The sequence below is a fragment of the Propithecus coquereli genome, unplaced genomic scaffold, assembly GCF_000956105.1.
Source record: "Propithecus coquereli isolate 6110/MARCELLA unplaced genomic scaffold, Pcoq_1.0 Scaffold377, whole genome shotgun sequence".
NCBI lineage: Eukaryota > Metazoa > Chordata > Mammalia > Primates > Indriidae > Propithecus > Propithecus coquereli.
In genome coordinates, this window is record NW_012149474.1 from 1,625,956 (window position 1) to 1,647,422 (window position 21,467).

Genomic DNA, 21,467 nt, shown 5'->3' on the forward strand with positions numbered 1-21,467 from the left:
CCGCAGGCCCTACCGGGAGGCCTCTGTCCTGGGTCAGGTATAAGGACACGGGCGGACCAGACCGCGCACCCTGCCTCCCGCGCTCCCCCAGTCCCAGAGCCGCCCCCAGACCCAGTACCTGACCAGCCAACTGGTGCAGCCACCGCCAGCCACGGAGCCTGCTGCGCTGAGTCAGGGGCCGTCCGGCCGGGCCTTTCCAGCCCCCCCAGCCCCACTGGCGCACAGGAAGCCCGGGTCGCTGAACACAATGGGATCCTGACAGCCACGCTCGCAGGCCCCGGTGCACTGAAGGCCTCCTCGGGCAGTGCTGCATTTGCTCTGCACGGCCCTGCACGGCCAGGAGGCCTGAGACTGTCGCCCACTTTGACAGATGGGGACAGACACAGAGAGGTCAAGCCACTGGCATGAGGCCTCACAGCTAGCAGCGGGGCAGGGAGAACTGGGCCCAGGCCCCTCAGTGGACCCCAACTTTCCCGTCTCCAGACTGCCCCTGCCTGATGTGTTTCTTCCTCTCCCCCTTCTCCCTGCTTACCCCTCCTCAAACCTGTCCTAGCGGCGCCCCGGCCCTCTCCCTCCGCCCTGCCCTGCCCTCTTCCTCTCCCAGGAGCTCCCCTCCAAGGACCTGCACGCTGCAGAGACTGCGGGGACCTGCTCTGCCTGCCCCTGAGCCCTCCAGAGAGAAGACCCTGAGCCCACGCTTGACTCTGCACACAGATCCGTGCTTGGGAGGCCCACATCTGCCTGGGTGTCCGAGACCCCTGCCCAGAGCACGGCACAGAACCGCACCAGTGACATTTCTGCCCTGCCCGGGGGTGCCCCAGACACTCACCTCTCTGGAGCTGGGGCTGGGGCTGGGACTGCCTGCCGGCCTCAGTTCTGCGAGCACTGGAGTCCCCTGAGCCACAGGCCACAGCAGCTCACCTCGGGACTGGGGTCTCTGGCCGCTCTGGCCTGCTGGGGCTCAGGCTGGGGGGCGGGCTGGGCACAGGGCTGCGCCTGAGGAGAAGGGCCCTGGGGCTGGGGGCCGGAGTCCACCTGCTCCCGAACAAACTCAGCAGTGATTCTTCGGCCCCTGGGGAAAACCGAAAAGGTGTTCCTGAGATGTTCCCTTTCAAAAACCAAACAGCCCCCCGCCCGAGGCAGAGCACTGGTCCCCTCCATGTCCCCAGGCGGCCTGCGGGCCTCCTTGCCAGGGCTGGGGCTCATCCATCTACTGTCCCTCTGCTCCCAGCTCTCCCTGTTTCAAAGCACAAGGGACAGTGTCAAGAAGTTCACCCAGAAAGGGCTTCTCAGCAGCCGGGGCTGAGACCCTCCTGCTGGGCGGCGACGAGGTGCACACGGGGGCCGCCTTGAAGGGCACAGCACAGAGTGTGGCAGTCTGTCCCTCCACGTCCCCATGCGCACCCTTGTGTGGAAGCACAGAGGGCTCCCTGCAAACCCAAAGGACGTGCAGCTCTGCCCTGAGAAGGCTGCCGAGTGGGGCGCAGCCGGGCTCCTTTGGGAACTGGACCCCTCCCCACAAACGCCGCCCTGGGTGGGTGGACGAGAGGAAGTTCATGCGAGAGGCCTGCAGTCCCCGCGGAGCTGCCGTGGCCCCCGCTGTCCTCGGAGCGTGGCCGGAGAACCAGGCGCGCTGTCAGGAGGAGGAAGCTCTACTTTTTGACGCCCTGCTGGGGGTGTGAAGCACATTGTCCCTTCATCCCTTCCTCGTCCCTCTCCTCACTCTCCTTTCCAATTTCTTGCTGGTGGTCGGGAGGTGCAGGGAACAGGGAGACAGGGAAGCCTAACTTTCAAAATGCTATGTGTCTGTGTGTGTGTGCATGTATATTATATATACCTACTCCGGAGCCTCAGGCCCCGGCCCCTCTGCACAGTCTCCTGTTTGTTTTTGGGATGGGGCGTGGTGTCGTGCAGCAAGAGGAAACTTTCACACAGAAAAACCCTTCCTTTTACATGTGCAAAAACATCTGTGCACTCCTGCTGGGAAGAGCAGCCCTCCCCGCCTCCCCTGCCCCTTCCCTTTTGCCTGCTGGATTAGTGCAAGAAAATCTATTCTCCTTGCAAAAGCCCCTGTGGATTTCTGTGGCCCTATAGAGAAATCCCCTCCCCAACTGTCTTTCCTGTCCCCTCCAAAGTCGAGGTTACTCTTGCGAAGCTTGCCTGGGCCCTCCTGCAGCAGAGATTCCTCCCCTCTTTTGGAAACCAGGATCTTGGCAGCTGTTCCAAGCCCCCAGCCCACCTAGGCCTGAACACTCAAAATGCTGCTTTTCTCACACACTCAGAGGGGCGCAGCTTGAGGGAGGGAAGCCCAGTTACCTGTACTCTAGTCGCTGCGTGGTCCCCGCAGCTCCCGGACGGTGGATGAAGAGGACCGGAGAGTCGCTGGTGCCCAAGGCTCTCTGCCGAAACTGCCGGGGCGATGATCTGCCGGCTGGGCCAATGTTAGCAGTCGCCGCCAAAGCAGGGGGTGTTCTGGCTGTGGTGCCCAGACCCTCCAGCCGGGTCGACGCGGAGGAGGAGGGGGACGAGGCTGAGGCTGCAGAGACGACGAAGGGCACTTTTAGAGCGTGCATGATAACGGGGCCCCTAGAAGTGGGAGACCTTCCCACCACCGAGCGCGGCACCCGCTCAAATGCCAACTGAAATTAGCTTTGCCCTCACCTCCTCGTCCCCTCCACTCCTTTCCCTGAGCCCCTCCAAATTTGGGGAACTTTGCACCAACTCGGCAGTGCTGGGGCCGCTGGGGTGGCTGGCTGTGGCACGTGCCCAGGCTAGGGCACGGTGCATCAGGGGGTGGAGGTTTGGCCCACCCCACCCCAGCAGAAAGGCATCTGTGGGTTTGGGCACAGCCGGAAGCCCTCCCTGCTAGCTGGGAGGTGGGGAGTAGGCGGGGCTTTGCTAGGGGGACACTTGGCAGCTACTTGAGACCCTGGAATGCCAGTGGGCGTGGCACTGGTAAAATGGGGGCGGGGACTGAGCCGGGTTCGAGAATGAGCAGAACAATTGCTTCTTGGGCGCTCCCCAGGCAGCTGTGTGCAGCGCGGTCACGTCCTTCCATCCTCTATGGGCAGGGGACTCGGCTGGGAGTTTTCTCCTTCGCCAGTCACACTTGATCTGACCCCTGCCCTGTAAGCGTGGTGCTGGGCACGAAGGATGCTGCTGCAAGCGGCAGGCAGCAGATAGTGAGCACTTGTGGGCACTCCTGGGCAGCACGACTGGCCAGGTTCGCAGCCTTCTGAGCCTGCATGAAGCTCCAGGTAAGGCACAGGCTCAGCTGACGGTGGCTGGAGAAGGGTTCAGGTGGAAGCACTGCCTGACTGGGCTAGATCTCACTGGGAATTTGAAACCTCTCCGAAGCCTGCAGGGAGAGCAGGCACAGAGCAGGGACTCAGGGAGACACAAAGACTTGTGCACTTCGCAGAGAGCACCAGTCCCCCCCACCTGGCACCCGTGCACCTCAACCATCCGTCTCCTGCGTGTTTATCTCACCCAGCCTACCGGCCTGTGCTGGGATTTCATTCTCCCTTTTCCCAAGCCTGCATCTGAACCCCCTTCCTTAGCCGGAGCAACAGGGCATCTCGTGGGAATAACAGGTCTTGACGGGGACTCAAGTCGAGTGTGTGGGGGGGCAGCATCTCAGACAGGACGCAGTGCCTCGGAGTCATGCCCCCCCCTTGGGAGGAAGGCAGGTGGGACTCCTCGTTGGCGTTGGGTGGGGAGGAATGCTAGTGGCCCTGCGTCGGGTCTGGAGCTCATAGGCAGAAGCCAGTGTGAAGTGGCTCACAGCTCTGCAGGTGGAGCGGTCACCTGCTCATGCTGGCTCTGACTGTGCCCTGGGGCTCTGTGGCTGGGAGACTCCGCAGCATGTGCTGCCCCCTGGCGTCTGCTGTGAAATGCCCAGATGCCGCGGGGAGCAGGGCCCTTTGTGGATGCTTGGCTGGGACTTTCCAGGTTGCAGATGGAGCTAGGGAGGGTGAAGGGCTGTCATTGAGCCAGACCAGGTGGTTCCCCGGGAGGCTCATCAAAGGAGTGTCCCCAGATCGAGGGGCAGGCAGCTATGGGGCTGGAAGGAAGCAGCCCACAGATGACGCTCCTGCAAGTGTGGAGCCCCCATCCCCAAAAGGGTGTCTTGAATTCGAGCTTTGCCCTGGGCTGGATTTCCATCTCTGCCCAGCACAGAGGGGCTCGTTCCAGTCCGGGATTATTCTGTCCACCAGGATCTTGGAACCCAGGGTGTTTAGGCAAGAGGAGGGGGCCACGAAAAAGGGGCCTGGTGGGAAGGGCCCATGGGGCGGGGGCCTAGCCATGGTGCACCAAAGCAGGACACAGGTGAGAAGGACCACAACACAAATATTGGGGTGCTGGGGTGAAGGACTCCACACAGCAGAAACCTCCTTGCTCCATGGCCTCTTGGGCCTGGAAGAGGGCCAGCCCATCCTGGGGATCTGGTCGGACCATTTAGGCGGGAGAGAATCGGGTACCGCCAGAAGTCCCCAGCGCCAGGTTCCACCACTTAGCTTCTTGAGTGGCCTCATACTGACACCTGGTGGGCATTTCTAGAATTACAATGGCACAACGCAAGGGCTTTAGGGGCTACCATTTGGGGCACTCGGGGAGGGAGGGTGCGCGGGATGGGGGCGTGGGGCAAAGCCAGGACACTGTTCCCGACGGTGGTGTTGGGGGTACAAGTGGGTTCTGCCCCTTTGCGCTTGGATCTGCCTCTATCCTGGCATTACAGACCGGGCAGGGGGTGGGGGCTCCCTTTCGGTGTCCCCAACCCAGGGGATCCTAGCACGGTGGGCACCCCAAGCCACAGGCTAAACCTGGAACACCTTCCTGAAGCATCCGTTATGTTTGGGGAGAGGAAACTGTATTTTATTAGCATCAAAATAAAACCGGACATATCCCTGAGAGGCGCTGGGGCAGAAGCAGGGCCCCTGGGATGAACGCAGGTCGCGGGACTTTGTCCTCAGCATCCACTCCCACCCCACCCTGCCCCACCCGGAAGTGGGAATCCGGGAATTTCCAAATCTGGCCCGAGCCTGACACCTTGTGGCCACTTGGAGAAGTTGCAGCCACTTTCCTGCAAGTCACCATCACCCTTAGTAAGTGCAGGGCCAAACCTCGGGGATGGGGGGACGAGAAGGACGTCACCCACGACCCCCATCCTGAACACACCAGATGTCCCTGGGGCCCTGCACCACTGGGGCTCTGGGTGGCCCAGCTGCCTCCCTGGGCGCAGCCTGGCAGGGGTGAGGCTGCCCCTCAAAGGCCCGCTGTGCGCAGCTCCCACAGGTTCGTGCTCAGATGGGCGAGGAGTGGGCAGAGGGGCCCAGGGGCTGACCCAGTGCCCATCCCGGCTCTGCTGCCAACGACCCTGGGCGAGCCAGGTCGCCCCAAGCCCCCATTCTCCCCTCTGCCCACACAGGTGCCACGCGTGGGTGTGGGCAGCCCCCTCTGACCCAGAGTAAATACTGACAGACGTTCAGTTTTACCCCGTCCCAGACGGGAAGTTCTATTTTCCCCTTTCTCCCCTGGCCCTTGGCGCTGAAACGCCCGTTCCTGGGACCGTGTGGAAATGCAGCCCAGACGGTCCCCGTGCCGCTGGCCCTGGGAGCCCCACCTGCAAAGCCTCCTCCCCCGGCTCCGCTGGGACTGGCAGCCGAGAGGACTCCGGAGCTCTGGGAGGGGGAGGCCTGTGCGTGGCTCGTGGGGAGGGGTGGGGGTCAAGGGCAGTGAGTTCTGGGGAGACCTGGGAGCCGCCTCTCCCTCCGGGGCTGCCAAGTTCAAAGAGTTGCAAAGACTCCTCCGCCACGAGGGCCCTCAGGCGCACGGGGTCACCCTCACGCTGCGCCCCGGCACCCTCAGAGCCCTCCCGCAAGCCTCCTGTTCCCGCGTCTCCCGCCCCGATATGCGTGGCGGCCTGTGCCTTCACCCCGGGCCCCCGCCACATAGCCACGGCCATGCCTGGTAGCGTGGGGACTTCCGCCGGAAGACACATGAGGCCCCCTGACCGCCACCCCCAGAGAAGCAGGCCCGTGGTACTGTCCCCACGAGACCAGGGCCGGAGAGAGGAAGCCACTACAGGAACACTGAAGGGAGAGGCCCCGGGGTCTGACGTGCCCGCCGCCCTCCCCCGCCCGCCACACCTCCCCACACCTGGACGGGCTGGCCTGGGTCCTGGAGGACACCTCCACGCTGGCGTCCCTCATGGTCCTAGGCTGTGGGCTCTGAGGCACCACGTGCTGGCCCAGGAAGGCACCTGGGGCGGCAGCGCCACTACAAGAAAGCAGGCGCCCTGGGAACACCTGGATATTCCCTCCCTGCCCCGGTAGTGTGGGCAGGAGGAGGACATGGAGGGGCTGAGAGGGCACGGCTCCGCCAGGGGCTCCCCAAACTCGCCCTCTCAGCAGCCAAGGCCGGCGGGGTCTCTTTTGGCTCCCTTTTGACAGATGAGGAAACCAAGACCCAGAGATGTTAAGTAACGTTCCAAAGGCCACACAGCCAGGAGCGGCAGAGCCAGCACTCCGGCCTGCGAGCTCTCACCCTTGAGCCCGCACTGGCCTGAGTGGACTCTGTGCGGGCCCTAAGGATGCTTAGGGTTAGGGCCTGTCGTCTCCAACACCCACAGGACACGGCGCACTGTCACCCTCAGACCACGGCTGCCCCTTCTTCTCTGCCAAGGCCGGCCCACGCCCAGCCGTAGGAAGGGCCGGAGTGCCAGCTCTGTACCGTCATGGCTGTCATGCCTCCGGCGAGGGCGGCATGGGCTGCACCAGGCTGGGTCTGCACCCCTGGGGGCCGTAGCCCAGCAAGGACGGGTCCTCAGGCTGCCATGCCAGCGGGGCCATGAGACACCTCCTCCAAGAAGCCTCCCCAACTGTTGCTTCCTGGCTCCTCTGCTCTGAGCTCTAATCGTGCAGCTGGAGCAGGGCGGGGGGTGCCCCAGCCTCCCTCTCTCTCCTGTTTCTCAGCCAGCTCGTCCCCCTGCCTGGAGCCTGGCCCCCCGCACATTCCTGTCCCACAGCTGGGCCCAGGTCGGGAGCACACCCAGGTGGCCAGGGAAGAGCCACTTCCTGCCCCTTGAAGCTGTTCCTGGACCTTGGAGGTCGGGCCTCAGGCAGGCGCCACGGAGGGACAGGCGGCCATTGCCAGAGCCGCACATTCAGGTGCCTCAGTCTCCCCAGAGCCCCCCGGTCTCCTCTCTGCCCTGTCCTCGCCTCCCACTGAGCCACCCATGTGTGACAGACCCTGCCAAGGACCTCGAGGCCCAGAGCGGGTCAGAGACTTCCCAGGTCCCTCGGCAGCCCGGGCAGCAGCAGGCCTTGCATGTGGGCCGGGGGCAGGTGGGCCGGGCCAGGCTGGAACGGCCCCAAGTTCCGGAGTGAGGGTGGATTGGAGGGACAGCGGCGTGCGCTCTGGGTCTCAGCGGGAACAGCCACAGCTGGCAGGGCTGCTGGGCCACGGCTCTGTTTTCCAAAAACACAGATGGGCCGGGAAGGGGGTCGGAGCAAGGCCCGGGCGGAATGCGGGGCCCACGCGGCCCTGGGGTTCTGCTAACTCAGCAGCCCTGTCCCCACGGGCTGCAGGGTGGGGCCTCCCCCAAGGCTCAGGGGGCTGCGGCCCCCCAGGCTGGGCCGCCCAAGGCCAGCCTTCACCCCTGGCAGGGCACAGAGCTGGGCACAGCTGGGAAGGACGCCCCACTGGTCACGGATGGGAGCGGAGGTGGCTGCTGGGTGTGGGCCACCGGGCTCTCTCTAGACACTGAGTGTACCCGGTGAGGGTCGCGGGGAGGCACCCCCACTTCACCCTCAGCCTGGGACTCCGGCTCCAGCTCAGTCATGGACACCCGGGTACCCCCAAGACGCCCTTGCTCGCCCCTGCCTTGGGGAGCGGGGATGATGGGGTGCCCTTTGGTACAGCCCAGCTTCCCGGGCAGCCTCAGGGACACCGTGGGAGCCGCAGAGCTGTCTCAGGGCCCCTGGGGTCAGGACGGTCCCCGACAGCGGCAGATGGGCAGGAAGTGGGGAGTCCAAGCCTGGTGGGGCGGGGCCGGAGGCCACCTGGGCGCGGGACAGTGAGCCGAGGACAGCGGGCGGGGGGGAGGCCGGCGGGGGGCTCGGCGCCGGCGCAGCAGGACCAGGCCGCACGGACAGCGGGGAGGCCGCCTCCGGCCCGCGCCCCTTTCGAAGGAATCTGCCTCGCTGTTCCCGCGGCCCAGGCCAGAAACAACAGTTGGGGGCGGGGGGCGGATGAGGCTGCACCCCCACTGCAGCCGCCATGTTCCCAGACCCCGTCCTCCCGTGACCCCCACACGTCCTCTCAGCACTGGGAGCAGGGCCCTTGCCCTGACCCGCGGGACCCCAGCTTGGGGCCTTCTGGGCCCCAGGGTCCCCAACCCCTGACGCCCCCACCTCTCACTGTGACAGGGACTCCGCCTCGGGCTCCAGTGGCCCAGGTGGCCACAGCAGTGAGGACCGCCATTAGCCTCCAGCCTCAGTATGAGGAGGGCGGGAGGTGGGGTCCGACTCTAGCTGGAGGTTTTCTCAGCACGTTAGGGACCAGGGACATCGGTCAGCTGGCTGTGCCCCGGGTCTGCGGCCTGCGAGGACCCTGGGCTGGTGAGAGAAGCTGGCCTGGGGCTTGACAGCCGCCACCACGCAGCGTCCTGACTCCATCTCCCCTCGTAAACCCCAAGCCCTCCCGAGTCCAGGGCGGGGGCAGTGGGGGACCCGCACCCCGTCACAGCACAGCGCAGCCGAGCCCCGCCGCAAAGGTGAGCTTTTGGCGCCATCTGCTGGTTGCATCTGTGAATGGCCGGGCAGCACGTCGCTGGGTGTCCCTAGGTGCCACCTAGAAAACAGCCACCTGCACAGGGGACAGCCCCGCCAGGTCCTCCTCGGGCACGTCCCTCGGTCTCCCTCCCTCACAGCCTGGCTGGAGACAGACAGCAGCTGGCCTCCCGCCGGAGCCCTGCCCAGGGCGCCTTTTCCCCTTTCCCTGGGCTGCGCCCTCTCCCTGGGCCGGACTCCGCTGGGCACCAGGCCCTCCAGGGCCGGGATCGACCTTGGCACCCCTGCATCCCTCGCACCCTCGGGGATACTCTTCCTGGACAGCAGTGAGGACAGCAAATATTTGCAGCCGACAGGAGAAGGCAAACACAGCCCGGGCCAGGCGCAGGTGCCAGGGTGTCTACGCCAGAGTAGACGCAGCCCAGGAAGGGCTGGAGCCCCGTCCCCACGCTGGGCCTCAGTCTCCCCTTGAGGCACACGGGTACCAGAGTTCTCAGCCCTCCTGGCACGTGTGAAGGTGACACACCTAAACAGACGGGAGGCCAGTGAGCAGGCCGCCCTCGGTGACACCCCTCGCCCTCCGGACACCGGGCAAAGGTTGCAAGGGGGCACGGCAGGTTTGAGGGTTTGGGGAGCAGCTGCTCCTCCACCCTCACTGCCCTGCAGCTGGGGAGCACTTGGACCCCAGCCCCCAACGCCAGGGTGACAGGCAGAGCTGGACACGGCTGGTGGCCACTGCCAGCCCTGCGGGCCGTGCGGCCCAGGTGCCAAGGGCAGGCAGGGTCTGGGAACGGGAGGGCTGTCCTGCAGATTCCCAGAAGGGGCGGAGCACAGGCGCGGCCGGGCGGGGACCGCAGAGCCACGGCCTGTGGGCCTGGCGTGCGTGGGCGGCCACACTCCCCAGGCAGGTGTCAGCGGCAGGTGGTGCCCGTCGGGAGGTGGCTGACAACCACCTCCGCCACCCTGGGTGCCCACTTCTTGTCTGTGCCCAGCACAGGGAGGCGACCCCTACACCGTCTGGTCTCCCCCGCGCCGACCTTCTCAGGGACACACAGTGGGGGGCCGAGGGGCTGGAGGAGACAGGTGTGGGGAGGGGTCCCGGGTCTCAGCACCGGGGCGGCTCTCAGGAAGGCGGGGGGGTGGCGCAGCAGCACCCTGTGACCACGTCTCTTCTGGCCAGAGGCCCCCGGGACAGACACCACAGAACTTGGCCCCTCAGTGACCCTCCTCAGCACCCCCTGCACCACCCAGAGGCGGCCACACCGTGAGTCCCACGAGGCTGGGGTGGCCCACGAGCGCCTGGCCCCACAGGGCTCCTGCTGCCCTCCAGCTCCCCCCACCCCCTCCGGAGTTTGTCGGTGCCTCGGGGCATCTGCCCATCCCTCCCAGGGCCTTGCTGGCCACCGGGGCCGGCCGGGGTGACGGGCTCGGCCAACGGCTGCTCTTGGCGCCTGCCCGGCACACGTACCTCGGTTCCGGAAGGACGCCCGTGCCTCTGCCGCGCGAATGGGGCCGGCTGGGCCTTCCTGTGGACGGCCGGCGGCTGGTCCCAGGCACCTCCTCCCTCCTCTTCCGGGTCCAGTGTCCGGCCGTCCACCCGCCAGCCCAGCCTTGGCCCCCACTCCAGGGGCGGGGCCTGCAACATCCCTGGGAGGGGGTGTCACTGCTGTCGCGGGCAGGGGGTGACCTCCGGGCTGCAGGAAGGAGGCTGCCAGGTGCCAGCCCCAGGCCCAGCCATCCCCAGCCCTGGCCGGGCGGAGCTTTCAGGGGAGGTGCAGATTGGTTTGGCCCCGGCAGCAGGCAGGCTGGCCAGAGCTTGCGGCGGCCAGGGTCACCCGCTGACCTCCCAGGCCTCGGTCAGTCAGCCCAGGTAGCCCCAGGCTCCCGTCTGCGCTCCAGTCTGGGTGCCCAACGGAGCCATTTGTGCTCAGTGGGTGCTGAAAGGGCTCACGCCAGGACCCCAAAGACCTGCGCGCAGGGTGACCTTGCCTCCAGGGCCTTCGGCACTCGTGGGGGTGACCACCAGGCCTGTGGCTGAAGGGATCTGGCTGAGTGGCCCTGTCTATGGGGACGGAGAGGGCTGAGGGAGACCCTGGCCCTGGTCCCCGGCCTTGTGGTCTTGGTGGTTCCCAGCGCATGTGGGCTGCAGCTCTCAGGGCCTCGCGGCCAGTGCCGGGGAGAGGGGTTCGGGCCCCACCCACGGCCATCCCTGCAGCTGCCCGGCTGGTGGGGAGTCATCCGGCCCGTCCTGCTTCCTCTAGAGCACTAGGGTCCCTCAGGAGTCTGGCTGGTCTGGGCTGGGGGCTGTGACGGACCCCACCCGCCCAGAGCTGGGGGCAGCAGGCGCTGAGGGAGGCCCAGCCTCAGCAGCCTCTCAGCCCCTTCCTGGCCCCACCCCTGCAGGACCCCTCCGCCAGCCCGGCCTCCTCCCTGCACAGGGACTCCATCAGAAACAGCTCTAAAAATAGGGCCTGGAGGGGGTAGGTGGGAAGAAGTCACTGGAATGTTCTCATTCTCTTTCCTTGAAAATTCTCTGGGGACCCTGAGGGCCCAGGGCTTTTGAACAGGGTAGTCAGCTCCCCGAGACCCCATGGCCTCTCAGCTTGCCCGCGTCCCCCAGAGCCCCACGGTAGGGGCAGCAGGCAGCGACCTTGGGCAGGGCACTGCCACTCAGCCGGGCCTGGCCAGCGTCGGCCTGCGGGCGCCTGGTGAGCGTGGAGGACGCTCGGAGGGGGTGCGGTGCGGCGGGGCCCAGCGACACACGGACGACACACGGGGCCATTCGAGGTGTTTATTCGCCGGGGGCGGGGGCGGCTAGTTGCAGTAGTTCTCCAGCTGGTACAGGGAGCAGATGCTGGTGCAACACTGCTCCACGATGCCGCGCTTCTGCGGGGCCCCCTCCAGGGCCAGGGCCTGCAGGCCGCCCGCGCCGAGGCTCCCGTCCGGCCCCACCTGCCCCGCTGCCGGCAGAGGGAGAGAAAGGGCGAGGCCGTCAGGGACGCAGAGCCGCCTGCCCCCAACCCGGGGTCGCGGCCAGGCAGGGACAGATGGGCCCTGAGCCCACACACCCTGCCACCTGTCCCCGGCTGGGGCAGTGCCACAGCGGGAGCATGACGGGTGCCCACAGGTACCGTCCCCGGGGCCTGCCCATCTCCTGACTCCCCACTGCCCCCCCGACTGGCTACGGTGTGTCCACACTGGGAGTGTGCGCAAGCGGGCGGGGTGGGGGGGCCACTTCCTGAGGTCGCCCTGAGACCACCAACGCCCAGGACTTGAGGTACTTATTAAAGTCCGCCCCCTGAAGCCGCTGTCGTCCTATGAGGTAGAGACATGGGCTGGGGCATTTATTTGGGGAAGACGGGTGTGGGGAGGGCCGCGCCCGCCTCCCCGGCCCGCACTGTCCTCAAGCCGGGAGTCTCCAGCCGGGCCACGGGGGGCCGGCCACTTTCAGGATGTGGCCAAGAGAACTCCCTTTCCTGTCTGCGGAAGCTGGCCTGACCCCCGCGGGGCGGCAGCTCCTGCCCGCCTCTGCCCTGCAGGCCGGGTGCTCACCCTGGGGCTCCTCCAGCTCCCGGCGGGTCTTGGGCGTGTAGAAGAAGCCTCGCTCCCCGCACACCAGGTAGAGCGCCTCCACCAGGTGGGAGCCGCACAGGTGCTGGTTGACGAAGGCGGGGGCGGGCTCGGGCCCCCATAGGGCCAGCAGGGCCAGCAGCGGCAGGAGGTGCGTCCACAGGGCCATGGTGGGTGGTGACGACCTGGGAGAGGAGCAGGGCTGAGGCCAGCACAGGTGGGCGCCCTGCCCGGGGACCCCCTGCTTGCCCCCTGAATGCTCCAAGAGAGGAGCCCACTCGCCACCCCCTGCAGAGCTCGGGTCCAGGGTCCCGCCGCCCTGGAGCCCCCCAGCCGGGCAGCCGGGACCCAGGCCGATGAGGAGACCACTGGCACAAACCTGCTTGCTGACAGCTGGTCCACAGGGCTGGGGGCTGCCAGGCACTGCTGGCTTTATAGCCCCGAGCCCACCTCCCCCGCCCCCCAGCCCTGCTGCCCGGCCCATTAGGGCCTGGGGGGTCGGCAGATGGCCAGGGGCTGAGGCTGCAGTTTCCGGACCATTTCCCTGGTGCCAGGGCTGGGAACATCTTCTCGGTCGTCAGCACCTCTCACTGGGGGCCACGCAGTCATTAGTGTCTTAATGAGGCCCTGCCAGCGGAGCTGTCCCCATCGCAGCTGGGGGCAAGCATGGCCAGGAGAGCACAGCCCCGCCCGACTTCCGGAGACATTTTCCGCATCAATCTGCAGACCCTGGGGCTGCAGGAACTGGGGGTGTCCTTGTGCCCATCCCTGCACCCTTGCCCTGGCCTGACCTCCGTGCCCCACGGATGGTGTGGGGACATGTCCTTCCTGCTCACTGCCATGGCCCCCCCACGCCCAGGACAGCAGCCCCAGCGGGGCCTCAGCTCCCCCGGGGGGCAGAGCCCAGGGCAGGCCACACCGACACGTGTCCTCGGGGACGGGGCAGCAGGAGCCACACGACTCCCCACACGCGGCACACGCCGGCCCCTCTGGGTCCCGCCCAGGTGTCCTCTCGGCCCCCACCCTCTTCCAGGGGCCGGGCCATCTCCCCACTTCCAGCCATGCCCCGCCACCCGTCACCTGCCTTGGGTGTCATTGGGCTCACCCCTGGCCCTCCCAGCCCCTCGACAGGCACCCAGAGGCCCAGCCTGACCACAGGGCGTGCGTGGACGCTAAGCCCCCATGCCTGCACCTCCACCCGCCCCATAGCACCTTGCAGAGACACCCCTGAGGTCGCCTGAGACCAAGGGGGTAGGACGGGTTGGGGGCATCCTGTGCCCTGCACCTTCTGTCCCTGCCACCCCTGCCCAGGCCCCGCCCCTCCTCCCCAGCCTGCCAGCGGGACCCTCTGCCCGGCACTTGGGGTGGGGCCCTTTGGGGACGGCCCCCCACACACGCCAAGCCTCAGGCTCCCCCCACCCCGTGCAGGGCTCTGTAGGGAGCGGGTGCCAGCTGTCAGGACACCAGAGCTCCGGGGCCCCTCTGCAGCTGGGGAAGACGTGGTGCCACCTTGAGAGGGGTGGGCAGGGAGGGAGGCTGGATGGGGAGGACCAGGTGGAGGGCAGAGCCCAGGCCTGGCAGGGCCGGGGGAAAGGGAGGAGGTCAGCCCTTCCCCAGGGGCCTCGCGGGGCTCACAGCCCTGAAGAAAAGTCCCCGGTGCGGCCTCGTGGGCTGAATGCATGTGGACTCCGGGGGCTGGGCACAGACAAGGCGGTGAGGAGCGCTGATGGAACAGCGCCCTGCCAGGAGGGCCTTGATGGATGAGTAGGAGTTTGCTGGGTGGCCAAGCCAAGGGTCCTGGTAGGGCATGGTAGGGGCAGCTGCAGGCTGTGAGCAGGGCCTTGCAGACGGGCTGGCACCCCCTCACCCTGCAGGGAGCAAGGGGGGGTCCTCACAGGAAGCCTTGGGGCCGCTCTCTCCAGGGGCAGAGGTGGGGTGGGACGGGGGGCGGGGGTGTCAGGCCAGGCCTGCAGGGTGCGATGGCTCCAGCTAAAGCATGACCTCGGGCCCCGCAGGTGAGCCGGGGGCGTCTTACAGAGCCCGTGTCCAGCCCCCCGCCTTGCTGGGGACAGGAGGGCCCTGGAGAGTTCTGGGAACCTGCTCGGTCGGAATCCTCCCCTCGGCTCACATTCTGGGGAGCCCACAGAGGCCCAGGTCCTGCCCTGGGTGGGGTGGGGGATCAGAGCAGCTGTGGACCCCCCACTCCCCTGCCTGCTCTGAGGCCGGGCCCCCGGGCGTGGGGACCACCCCCGGTCAGCACGGCTGTGCTCCTGCTCCCTGCCGGGGCAGAGGGAGGCCGCGTCCCAGGGAGGAGGGCAAGGGCGGGCCCCTGAGCCAGGCTGGGGGCGCAAGGTCGTGTGTGGCGCAGACTCGGGGCCAGGCGGCGTGCAGAGACCGTTCCTTCTTTATTGAGAGGGCGAGTGGGGCGGCACACAGCGTCGGGGTGGGGCGGCGGCCGGCGCGGGGCCGCAGCAGCAGGGCAAGGATGTCAGGTGCACACTCCGGCTGACGGCGCTGAGAAGCGGGAGGGTGTGGGGGGGGCCTGGTAGCCAGGCAGGCTCCAGGGTGCCCGGGACCCAGCTCCTCGCGTGGGCCTGAGCTCTGGGACGCACAGCAGCCGCAGGAGTTTCGGGAAGGGGCCGGGAGACCCCAGGGCGGGCCCACTGGGGCCCTCGGGTCGCGCCTCCGCGCCTAGCTGATGGCGCTGAGCGCGTGGGCGAGGGTGTGCAGCTCGTCCTGGACGCCCTCCAGGGAGCGCAGGACGGCGCGGGGGCTGTCCAGCACGTCGACGGCCCGCGTGTAGGGGTCGAACTTCACAGAGAAGGGGCGCTGGATTCGCGAGGCGTAGCTCCTGGGGGGGAGATGGGGCGCCTCAGCCACCCGGGGGGGCCCGGAGGAGACAGAGCAGAGCCGCACCTGGGCGGCAGGGCTGGTCCCCGCATCGCGTCACGGCGGGCTCAGCTCCCAGGGCTCTCTTGAGCCGCCTGGGCCGCGGAGCTCGTCCTGTCCGACCACCTGGGGCCTCCTCCAGGGCCGGGCGGGCGGCTTTGCCAAGGGAGCTTCTGCTGGGCGCCCCGCCCCTCCCGCACCTCAGCCGGGCCCCTCCTCCAGGAAGCCTTCCTTGAGCATGTGCCCTGGAGAGCCCCCAGCCCTCCCCTCCTCTCCACACTGGACACAGCCCCTGGCTCAGTTTCCCCATTGCACAACCAGAGGCCGGAGGGACATGGTAAGTCCTTTCAGGAGGACGAGCCTGTCAGGCTCTGCTCCCCTCCCCAGGACCTCGCTCACAGCACCCCAGCCCCAGCCCTGGGAACTCACCCGCCCCCACGCCCCCCCAGCCCTGTCTCCCCTCCCCAGCTGCCTGGCGTCCTCAGGGAGGGTGGGCCTGCCGTGAGTGGTGTTGTAATGGAGGCTCAGGGTCTTCACCCGTGACGCGGGTTCACAGGCCCTGCGGGTGGCTGGGATGAAGGCCTGGCTTGTCCAGATCGGGGCGCGGCGGGGGTCTTGCCCGGGAGCCCCCGTACCTGAGCTTGTCCTTGGCGTCGCTGAAACTCTCAGACACGAAGTAGACGGACTGGTAGGTCTGGTCTTGGTAGGGCTGCACGGCCGCAGCCTCGGGGTCGAAGGCCCGGATCTCGGGCTCCTCAGACAGGGAGTGCTGGCAGGAGGCCACAGGGTCACCGGGCACCCCATGGGCCCAAGGGGACCGAGCTCTACGGCCTGCCTCCACGGTGGGCTCTGGGCATGGATTCGCCCCTTCCTCCCCCCGCCGGTCCTCCCGAGGCCTGGGGACAGGGTGGGCTGGGGACTGGGCGGAGACCAGCTTTCTCCAGAGGGGGCTGGAGTCCTGGAGGCCCAGCAAGGTTCCCCGCTGCAGGGGGCAGGCCGTGGCAGGGGGTTCTCACCAGGAGCTCCCCGTAGGAGGACAGCAGCCCGGCGCCATAGGCCTTCAGCTCCCCGTTCTGTTTGCAGAGACCAAACTCCACCGTGAACCAGTACAGCTGTCGGGGACAGCCAGGCAGCGTCGGTAGAGAGACAGCTGCCACCCACAGCCCCCAGGAACGGTGGCCGGGCACCACCTGCATAGGCTGGTGGGCTGGACAGGGCAGGGACGCACTCCCTGGACAGAAGCAGGGACCTCCGGGACAGACAGCAGGGTGTGGCCTGAATCTGGGAGCCCCACCCCGAGGGCCCTGCCGGGGAAGCAACCCACCGTGGACAGCTTCTCAATCTCCTCGTCCGAGGCCCCCAGGGAGGCAAGGCCAATGTCCTGTGGAAGGGGGAGGCTGAAGCCGGGGAGACAGCCCTGGCACCGCGCCTGAGGGGTCAGCAGCCCCTCCGGGGCCTCAGACACGGCCGGGATGCCAAGACCCTCCCTGACCACCGAGGGCCCTCGACCCACTGCTCCGAGGAGCCAGCAGGTGGCAGCACAGGCCGTGGGATCCCTCTGCTGGGCCCTGGGCTCTCTCGGGGACAGGTCTGTCCCATGCACTAGAGCGTCCTCGGGCCTCGCCCACCCCGTCTGCTTGCGCCTCACCATGAAGCCTCCCAGACCCACGAGGGCACTGTCCACTGTGGGGGCACCGAGTCCCCGTGGTGGGGCCGGGAGCAGGCGGCACCACTGGTGCGTGGAGCCCCAGCCCCTGCCGGGCCCCCGGTGACCCCCGGCCCCCGGCCCCAGGCCACGGCGCACCTGGGAGAACTGGGCGAAGGTGCGGTCGGCCAGCATGGGCACGTGCCCCAGCAGCTCGTGGCAGCAGTCCCTGCGGCGGGCGTGGGGAGAAGGGAGGTGTACGCCCTGCAGCCTCCCTCCGCCCTCCCTCGGGGACCACGGGATGGGCCCTCCCTGCCTCTGTGACCTTGTTTATAAAGGGCATCCTGGCCAGCTCGTGGGGGCAGGGCCACGGCGCAGAGGCCGCCGCCGGGCGCGCACTCACGGCTCGGGGGAGTGCATGGGCGAGGACGCGTGGCGGATGTACTGGGTGCACTGGAACACGCGGAAGGCCAGGCTGGCCAGGAAGTCGCGGGCAGACAGCAGGCCGGCCACGGGCCGCAGCTGGAAGCCCGTCCGCTCTGCAAGGGGCCGCATCGGTCGGGCTGGCACCCAGGCCGGCTTGGGCCTCGCGGTGACAGTCCCCAGCCCCCCCGCCCGGACCCTCCGTGCAGTGCCGCACCCTTCAGGAAGCGGGAGACGTCCTCCAGCTGGGGGATGCTGTCCTCGCGGTAGCCGCTGAAGCGCTCCAGCAGCTGGAAGGCCTGCAGGTACTCCCGGCAGGCGTGCGTGGCGTACAGCCCCTTCAGCGTGGTGTAGACCTCCTTCCTGCAGGCCGAGGGGCTCAGGGCCTGCCCGGGGCTCCCCCGCACCGGACCCCAGCAGCCCCTCCCGCGGGTGCTGCACCCCGCACCCCACAGGCGCCGTCTGCCTGCACCACCCGCAGGGAGGCCTCTCGCTCACCCCCGAAGACCCTGGCCACTGGGAGGGGCTTTTGCTGGTGGCTTTGGGGACTCCAGGGGCCCGGGGACTGCGGGGCCGTCCCTCAGCTCCTGGGGGTGACCTGACGGGCCGGCAGCCCTGCGCTGCCAGCACAACATTCTGGGCCTGGGAAGTCCCTCCTCCTGCTGGCCTCGGTCTCTCCTGCTGCACCCGTGTCCCTGGAGGCAGCCCTTGCACACGGGGGGTTCTGGCAGTTGTTTGTGTGACACCGGGGTCTCACCAGGTGGCAGTCTCCTCCGCGGTGTACTCCACACAGGGAATCGGGCTGCCGCTGTGGAGGGGGGTGGCGGTCAGCAGGTCCCCCGGGGAGCAGGGAGGGCAGGAGGGAGGGACCCACGTCAGCCGTGTGCAGCGTGGCCTTGGGGGGCGCAGACAGGAGGCTGCACTGGGCTCACTGCCCGAGGGGCCTGGCTGTGCCCTGAGCCGGCGGATGCTTAACCTCTCTGTGCCTCAGTTTCCTCCGCTGGGATTTGGGGACCCGCCCCAGAGTGCTAGAGGGGACGGCCGGGTTAGCGCATGTGGAACCTGGGGCAGAGCTGCCTGGCAAGAAGCCCAGCCCCAAGTCAGTGGCCATGGTGACAGGGAGGTGACGATGCTGGTGACAAAGATGACCCCTCCCCTTGTCCTTTCTCCCGCCCCAAGTCTGGTGCAAGGCGCAGGACACCGCCTGGCCCCCGCGGGGCGGCCCTTACTGCTTGTACTGGAAGGCAATGTCGGCAATGAGCTTCCTGCGCTGGCGGTACACCTGGTCCGAGAAGCCCTGGGGACGGAGGGAACAGGCGCTGGTCGGGAGGCCGCCCCGCCCCGCCCGCCAGCCCAGACGCGGCTGTGACGTGGTGGGGGTGCCAGGCCGTGGGGTCCTGGGGCAGACAGACCTCCCGTCCAGGCCAGGCTAAGGGTGAGGGGACATGATTGGGGCAGAGGCTCACCGGGTGGTCCAAGTCCAGGTCAGGATCAAACTTGGTGACCAGGTGGTGACATTTGTCCAGCTCCGACGCTTTTCTTGGGAACCAGGGGACTTCGCAGAGGACAGAGGGAAGAGGTCCCGAGTGAGTGTGGGGCCGGGGGGGGCGGCGTCACCCGCAAGCAGCCCCCGAGACTCCGGCGAGGCAGAGGCAGCCGCGGCTGTGACTGGGGTGGGTCCTCGAGGTGGCCGCGGGAAGCCCCGCACCCCAGTGTCTCAAGGTCATTGAGTCGCACTCGAGGAGAGAAAACCGGCCTCACCCTTGTCCTCCCTGGCGCTGCGCACGTCCTCGGACACCCGGCGCACAGAACTGAGCAGGGCGGCCAGGTCCCTGCGGGGCAGCTCGCAGCGCACGAAGTACTCCAGCTGCGGGCCCCCGGCCCGGGGCCTCTGAGTGGGCCGGGTCTCCAGGTGGTGGATTTTGGCTTCAAACGTCTTCGGGGGCAAAAGCAGGAAGAGGGAGAGAAGGAGAGAGAGAGAGAGGCAGAGAAGGGGTATGGCGAGGAGGGGCCGCTCCGGGCTCGCCGGGCCCCACCCACCCTCGACAGCGGCACACGGACCCTCCAGGCTGGGGTCAGACGCCACTGCCCGGACAGAGTCTGTCGGTGACCAGCGGGTTTTGTCTAATGTGTCTAACCTGGAACTGTCACTTCCCGACCCTTCACGTGCTGTCTGGGCAGTGCTGTCTGTGTCCTGAGGCTGCGCCCACAGTCTGACTCCAGCCACTGGTCAGAGGTCCCCCACCCCTGGTGGCCGCAGCTGGGCCTCACAGCCACTCCCAGGTCTGGTGTGTGGGCGCCGGATCCCGCCCTGTCGTGCACTCGAGGCTCCAGCCCCCGCAGAGGGAGCCCTGAGCACCCAGGGGCTGGCAGAAAGGGTCGGCTTCACTGCCACCTGTCACCCAGCAAGCAGGGCCATCGGTCGCAACGGCCCTCGGGCCACACAGCCAGTCCTGGGAGCTCTCGGGGAGTCTGGCTGTAATGTCATTTGGGAGTTTCTCCCAGGAGGGTGGCAGGAGCAGCTAACACAGTCGGCTGCCGCATTAGCTGCTGGCTGGTGGGTGGGGGGCATTCGGCCCTGCCCCCCATTCCTGGGATGCCCTGCTGGGAGCCCCACCCTGTGCGGTGGTGGGGAGGCGGGTGGCGCGGTGGGGCTTGGTGGCCTCAGCCCCCAGGCTTGTGCTCAGGGAGCTCCCGAGAACACGGGGTGCGCCAGGGCCACGGGGGCTCCTGAGACCTCTTCCCGTCAGCCCATGGTGGCCCAGGCAGCCACGCTTCTGCTTTAGAGGGGACAGGGACGCGCCTCCGGGCGGCTCCAGCACACACGGCCCCGCGCACACGCAGAGGCACACGTGTGCCCTCACCTCGAACACCTTCAGGGCCTGGGACAGTGCCGAGGGCTTGGTGCCCCCCAGGGAGAAGAGCAAGTTCAGCACAGCCTTCCCCGCCTTCTCCTCGAACACCACGGCCTCCAGGGGGTCCCCGGGCTCCGAGGAGGCCGCCGCGGCCGCCGCAGCCACCGCCGCCTCCCTCTCCTTGCGGGCGTCCTCGATGAGGCTCTGCCGCCGCCCGACGAACCGCGGGGACTGTGGGGACAGGGACGCACCCACTGAGACCCCACGGACCCCTCGTGGCCCCACGGTGGGCTGCTCTGGTGGCACGCAGCAGGCAGGAGAGGGGGCACGGGCTCCAGCCCAGATCACGTCGCCGAGCGCCTACTGTGTGTCTGCCCGGCACACCCAGTCCCTCCTGACGGCAGATGCTGGAAGCCGAGTGGTGGGGGTGGGATGGGAGCGGGAGGGTGCCCTCCCACTTCCCTCAGCGCAGAGACGCTGTGTCACCTGTCCCCAGGCCTGGCCCTAACTGGATTAGGACAGAGAGAGGGTGACTGGAGACCTGCGTGTCCTGCCCCAGCCTCCGAGATGGACCGAGAGGGACAGACGCCTGCCGCCGGGCGGGGGGTTGGGGGGAGGGACGAATGGCTCAGGCAGGAGCTGCCCCCCGGCCCGGGCCCACTGGAGGACCTCCTGGCCCTTCCTCACCCCTCCGTCTGGACACAGGGGGTCCCTGCTCAGTGCCCCGTCCCCCTCTCAGCCCCCCCCCACCAAACAGAGGGCCCTGCCCTCTCGCAGCCCTCCCTGCGGCCCCCTCCCCCTGGCTGCCGCCCCCACAACCGTGCGCCCCCCGGGTCTGCACATCTGACACCCCAACACCCAGACCCCACCCAGGCTGGACTGAGGCAGCGCTTGTCGGGTGCTTGGGGCTTGTGGCTTGAAGCAGAACTTCTGAGAATGTTCTGGGTCCCTTGGCAAGAGGGAACAAGCTCCGCCGTCCTCGGGGATGGAATACTGAAGGGGTGCGGCAGACACCCCCGGAGCCCCCGTCACCCGCGGGGGTGGGTGGTGTGGACACAGCCAAGGCTGAAGACCCAGGCCAGGGAGAGCTGGTAAGGCAGGGCCCTGAGCCCCCTGGGGAGGGGACGTCGGGGGGGTGGCTGGTGGGGGCGAGGGTGCTGCGTCCGCCCCGAGAATGACGTCTCTGTAGCTCATGCCATTTGCACTGCAGGGCTAGGAACAAAGCCATGCGCAGCTGACCCGAGAGGATGGGCTGAGGCCCCCTGCAGTGGGTGAGATGCCCCCAGCGTCCAG

The 21,467-nt window shown here is 67.8% G+C and overlaps 3 protein-coding genes across 6 annotated transcripts in view; all 3 read right to left on the minus strand.

Moving 5' to 3' along the window:
* Positions 1-1,075, minus strand: part of IGF2 (insulin-like growth factor 2) — a 14,697-nt gene extending 13,622 nt beyond the window's left edge. Inside the window, exon 1 of the mRNA XM_012651966.1 lies at positions 830-1,075. The gene's annotated coding sequence lies outside the window, so the exon portion shown is untranslated. The remainder of the gene's footprint in view (positions 1-829) is intronic.
* A 10,527-nt stretch (positions 1,076-11,602) lies between these two features.
* INS (insulin) lies at positions 11,603-12,540 on the minus strand. Its single transcript, XM_012651969.1, has 2 exons — positions 12,345-12,540; positions 11,603-11,752 (listed from the first exon to the last, which is right to left on the minus strand). Exons 1-2 carry the CDS (start codon positions 12,529-12,531, stop codon positions 11,607-11,609), a joined length of 333 nt encoding a protein of 110 aa, XP_012507423.1. The 5' UTR covers positions 12,532-12,540; the 3' UTR covers positions 11,603-11,606.
* Positions 12,541-15,028: 2,488 nt separating this feature from the next.
* The window catches only part of TH (tyrosine hydroxylase), a 9,758-nt gene continuing 3,319 nt past the window's right edge, over positions 15,029-21,467 (minus strand). For 2 of the 4 annotated variants that reach the window (XM_012651953.1, XM_012651954.1), the window contains 12 exons: positions 20,184-20,415; positions 19,081-19,255; positions 18,786-18,874; positions 18,549-18,616; positions 18,077-18,127; positions 17,537-17,682; positions 17,300-17,435; positions 17,056-17,125; positions 16,576-16,632; positions 16,268-16,363; positions 15,887-16,020; positions 15,029-15,213 (listed from right to left, as the gene is read on the minus strand). In XM_012651953.1, coding sequence (XP_012507407.1) covers positions 15,054-15,213; positions 15,887-16,020; positions 16,268-16,363; positions 16,576-16,632; positions 17,056-17,125; positions 17,300-17,435; positions 17,537-17,682; positions 18,077-18,127; positions 18,549-18,616; positions 18,786-18,874; positions 19,081-19,255; positions 20,184-20,415 — 1,414 coding nt within the window. In that variant the 3' untranslated portion in view covers positions 15,029-15,053. The remainder of the gene's footprint in view (positions 15,214-15,886; positions 16,021-16,267; positions 16,364-16,575; positions 16,633-17,055; positions 17,126-17,299; positions 17,436-17,536; positions 17,683-18,076; positions 18,128-18,548; positions 18,617-18,785; positions 18,875-19,080; positions 19,256-20,183; positions 20,416-21,467) is intronic. The other 2 variants (XM_012651955.1, XM_012651956.1) reach the window with 2 other exon arrangements.

Bases quoted from the DNA above. Each gene is read 5' to 3' on its own strand.
- INS (XM_012651969.1), bottom strand. From the start codon at position 12,531: ATGGCCCTGTGGACGCACCTCCTGCCGCTGCTGGCCCTGCTGGCCCTA. The intron at 11,753-12,344 runs GTGAGCACCCGG...CTCTGCCGGCAG, and splicing joins GGAGCTGGAGGAGCCCCAGG to CGGGGCAGGTGGGGCCGGAC.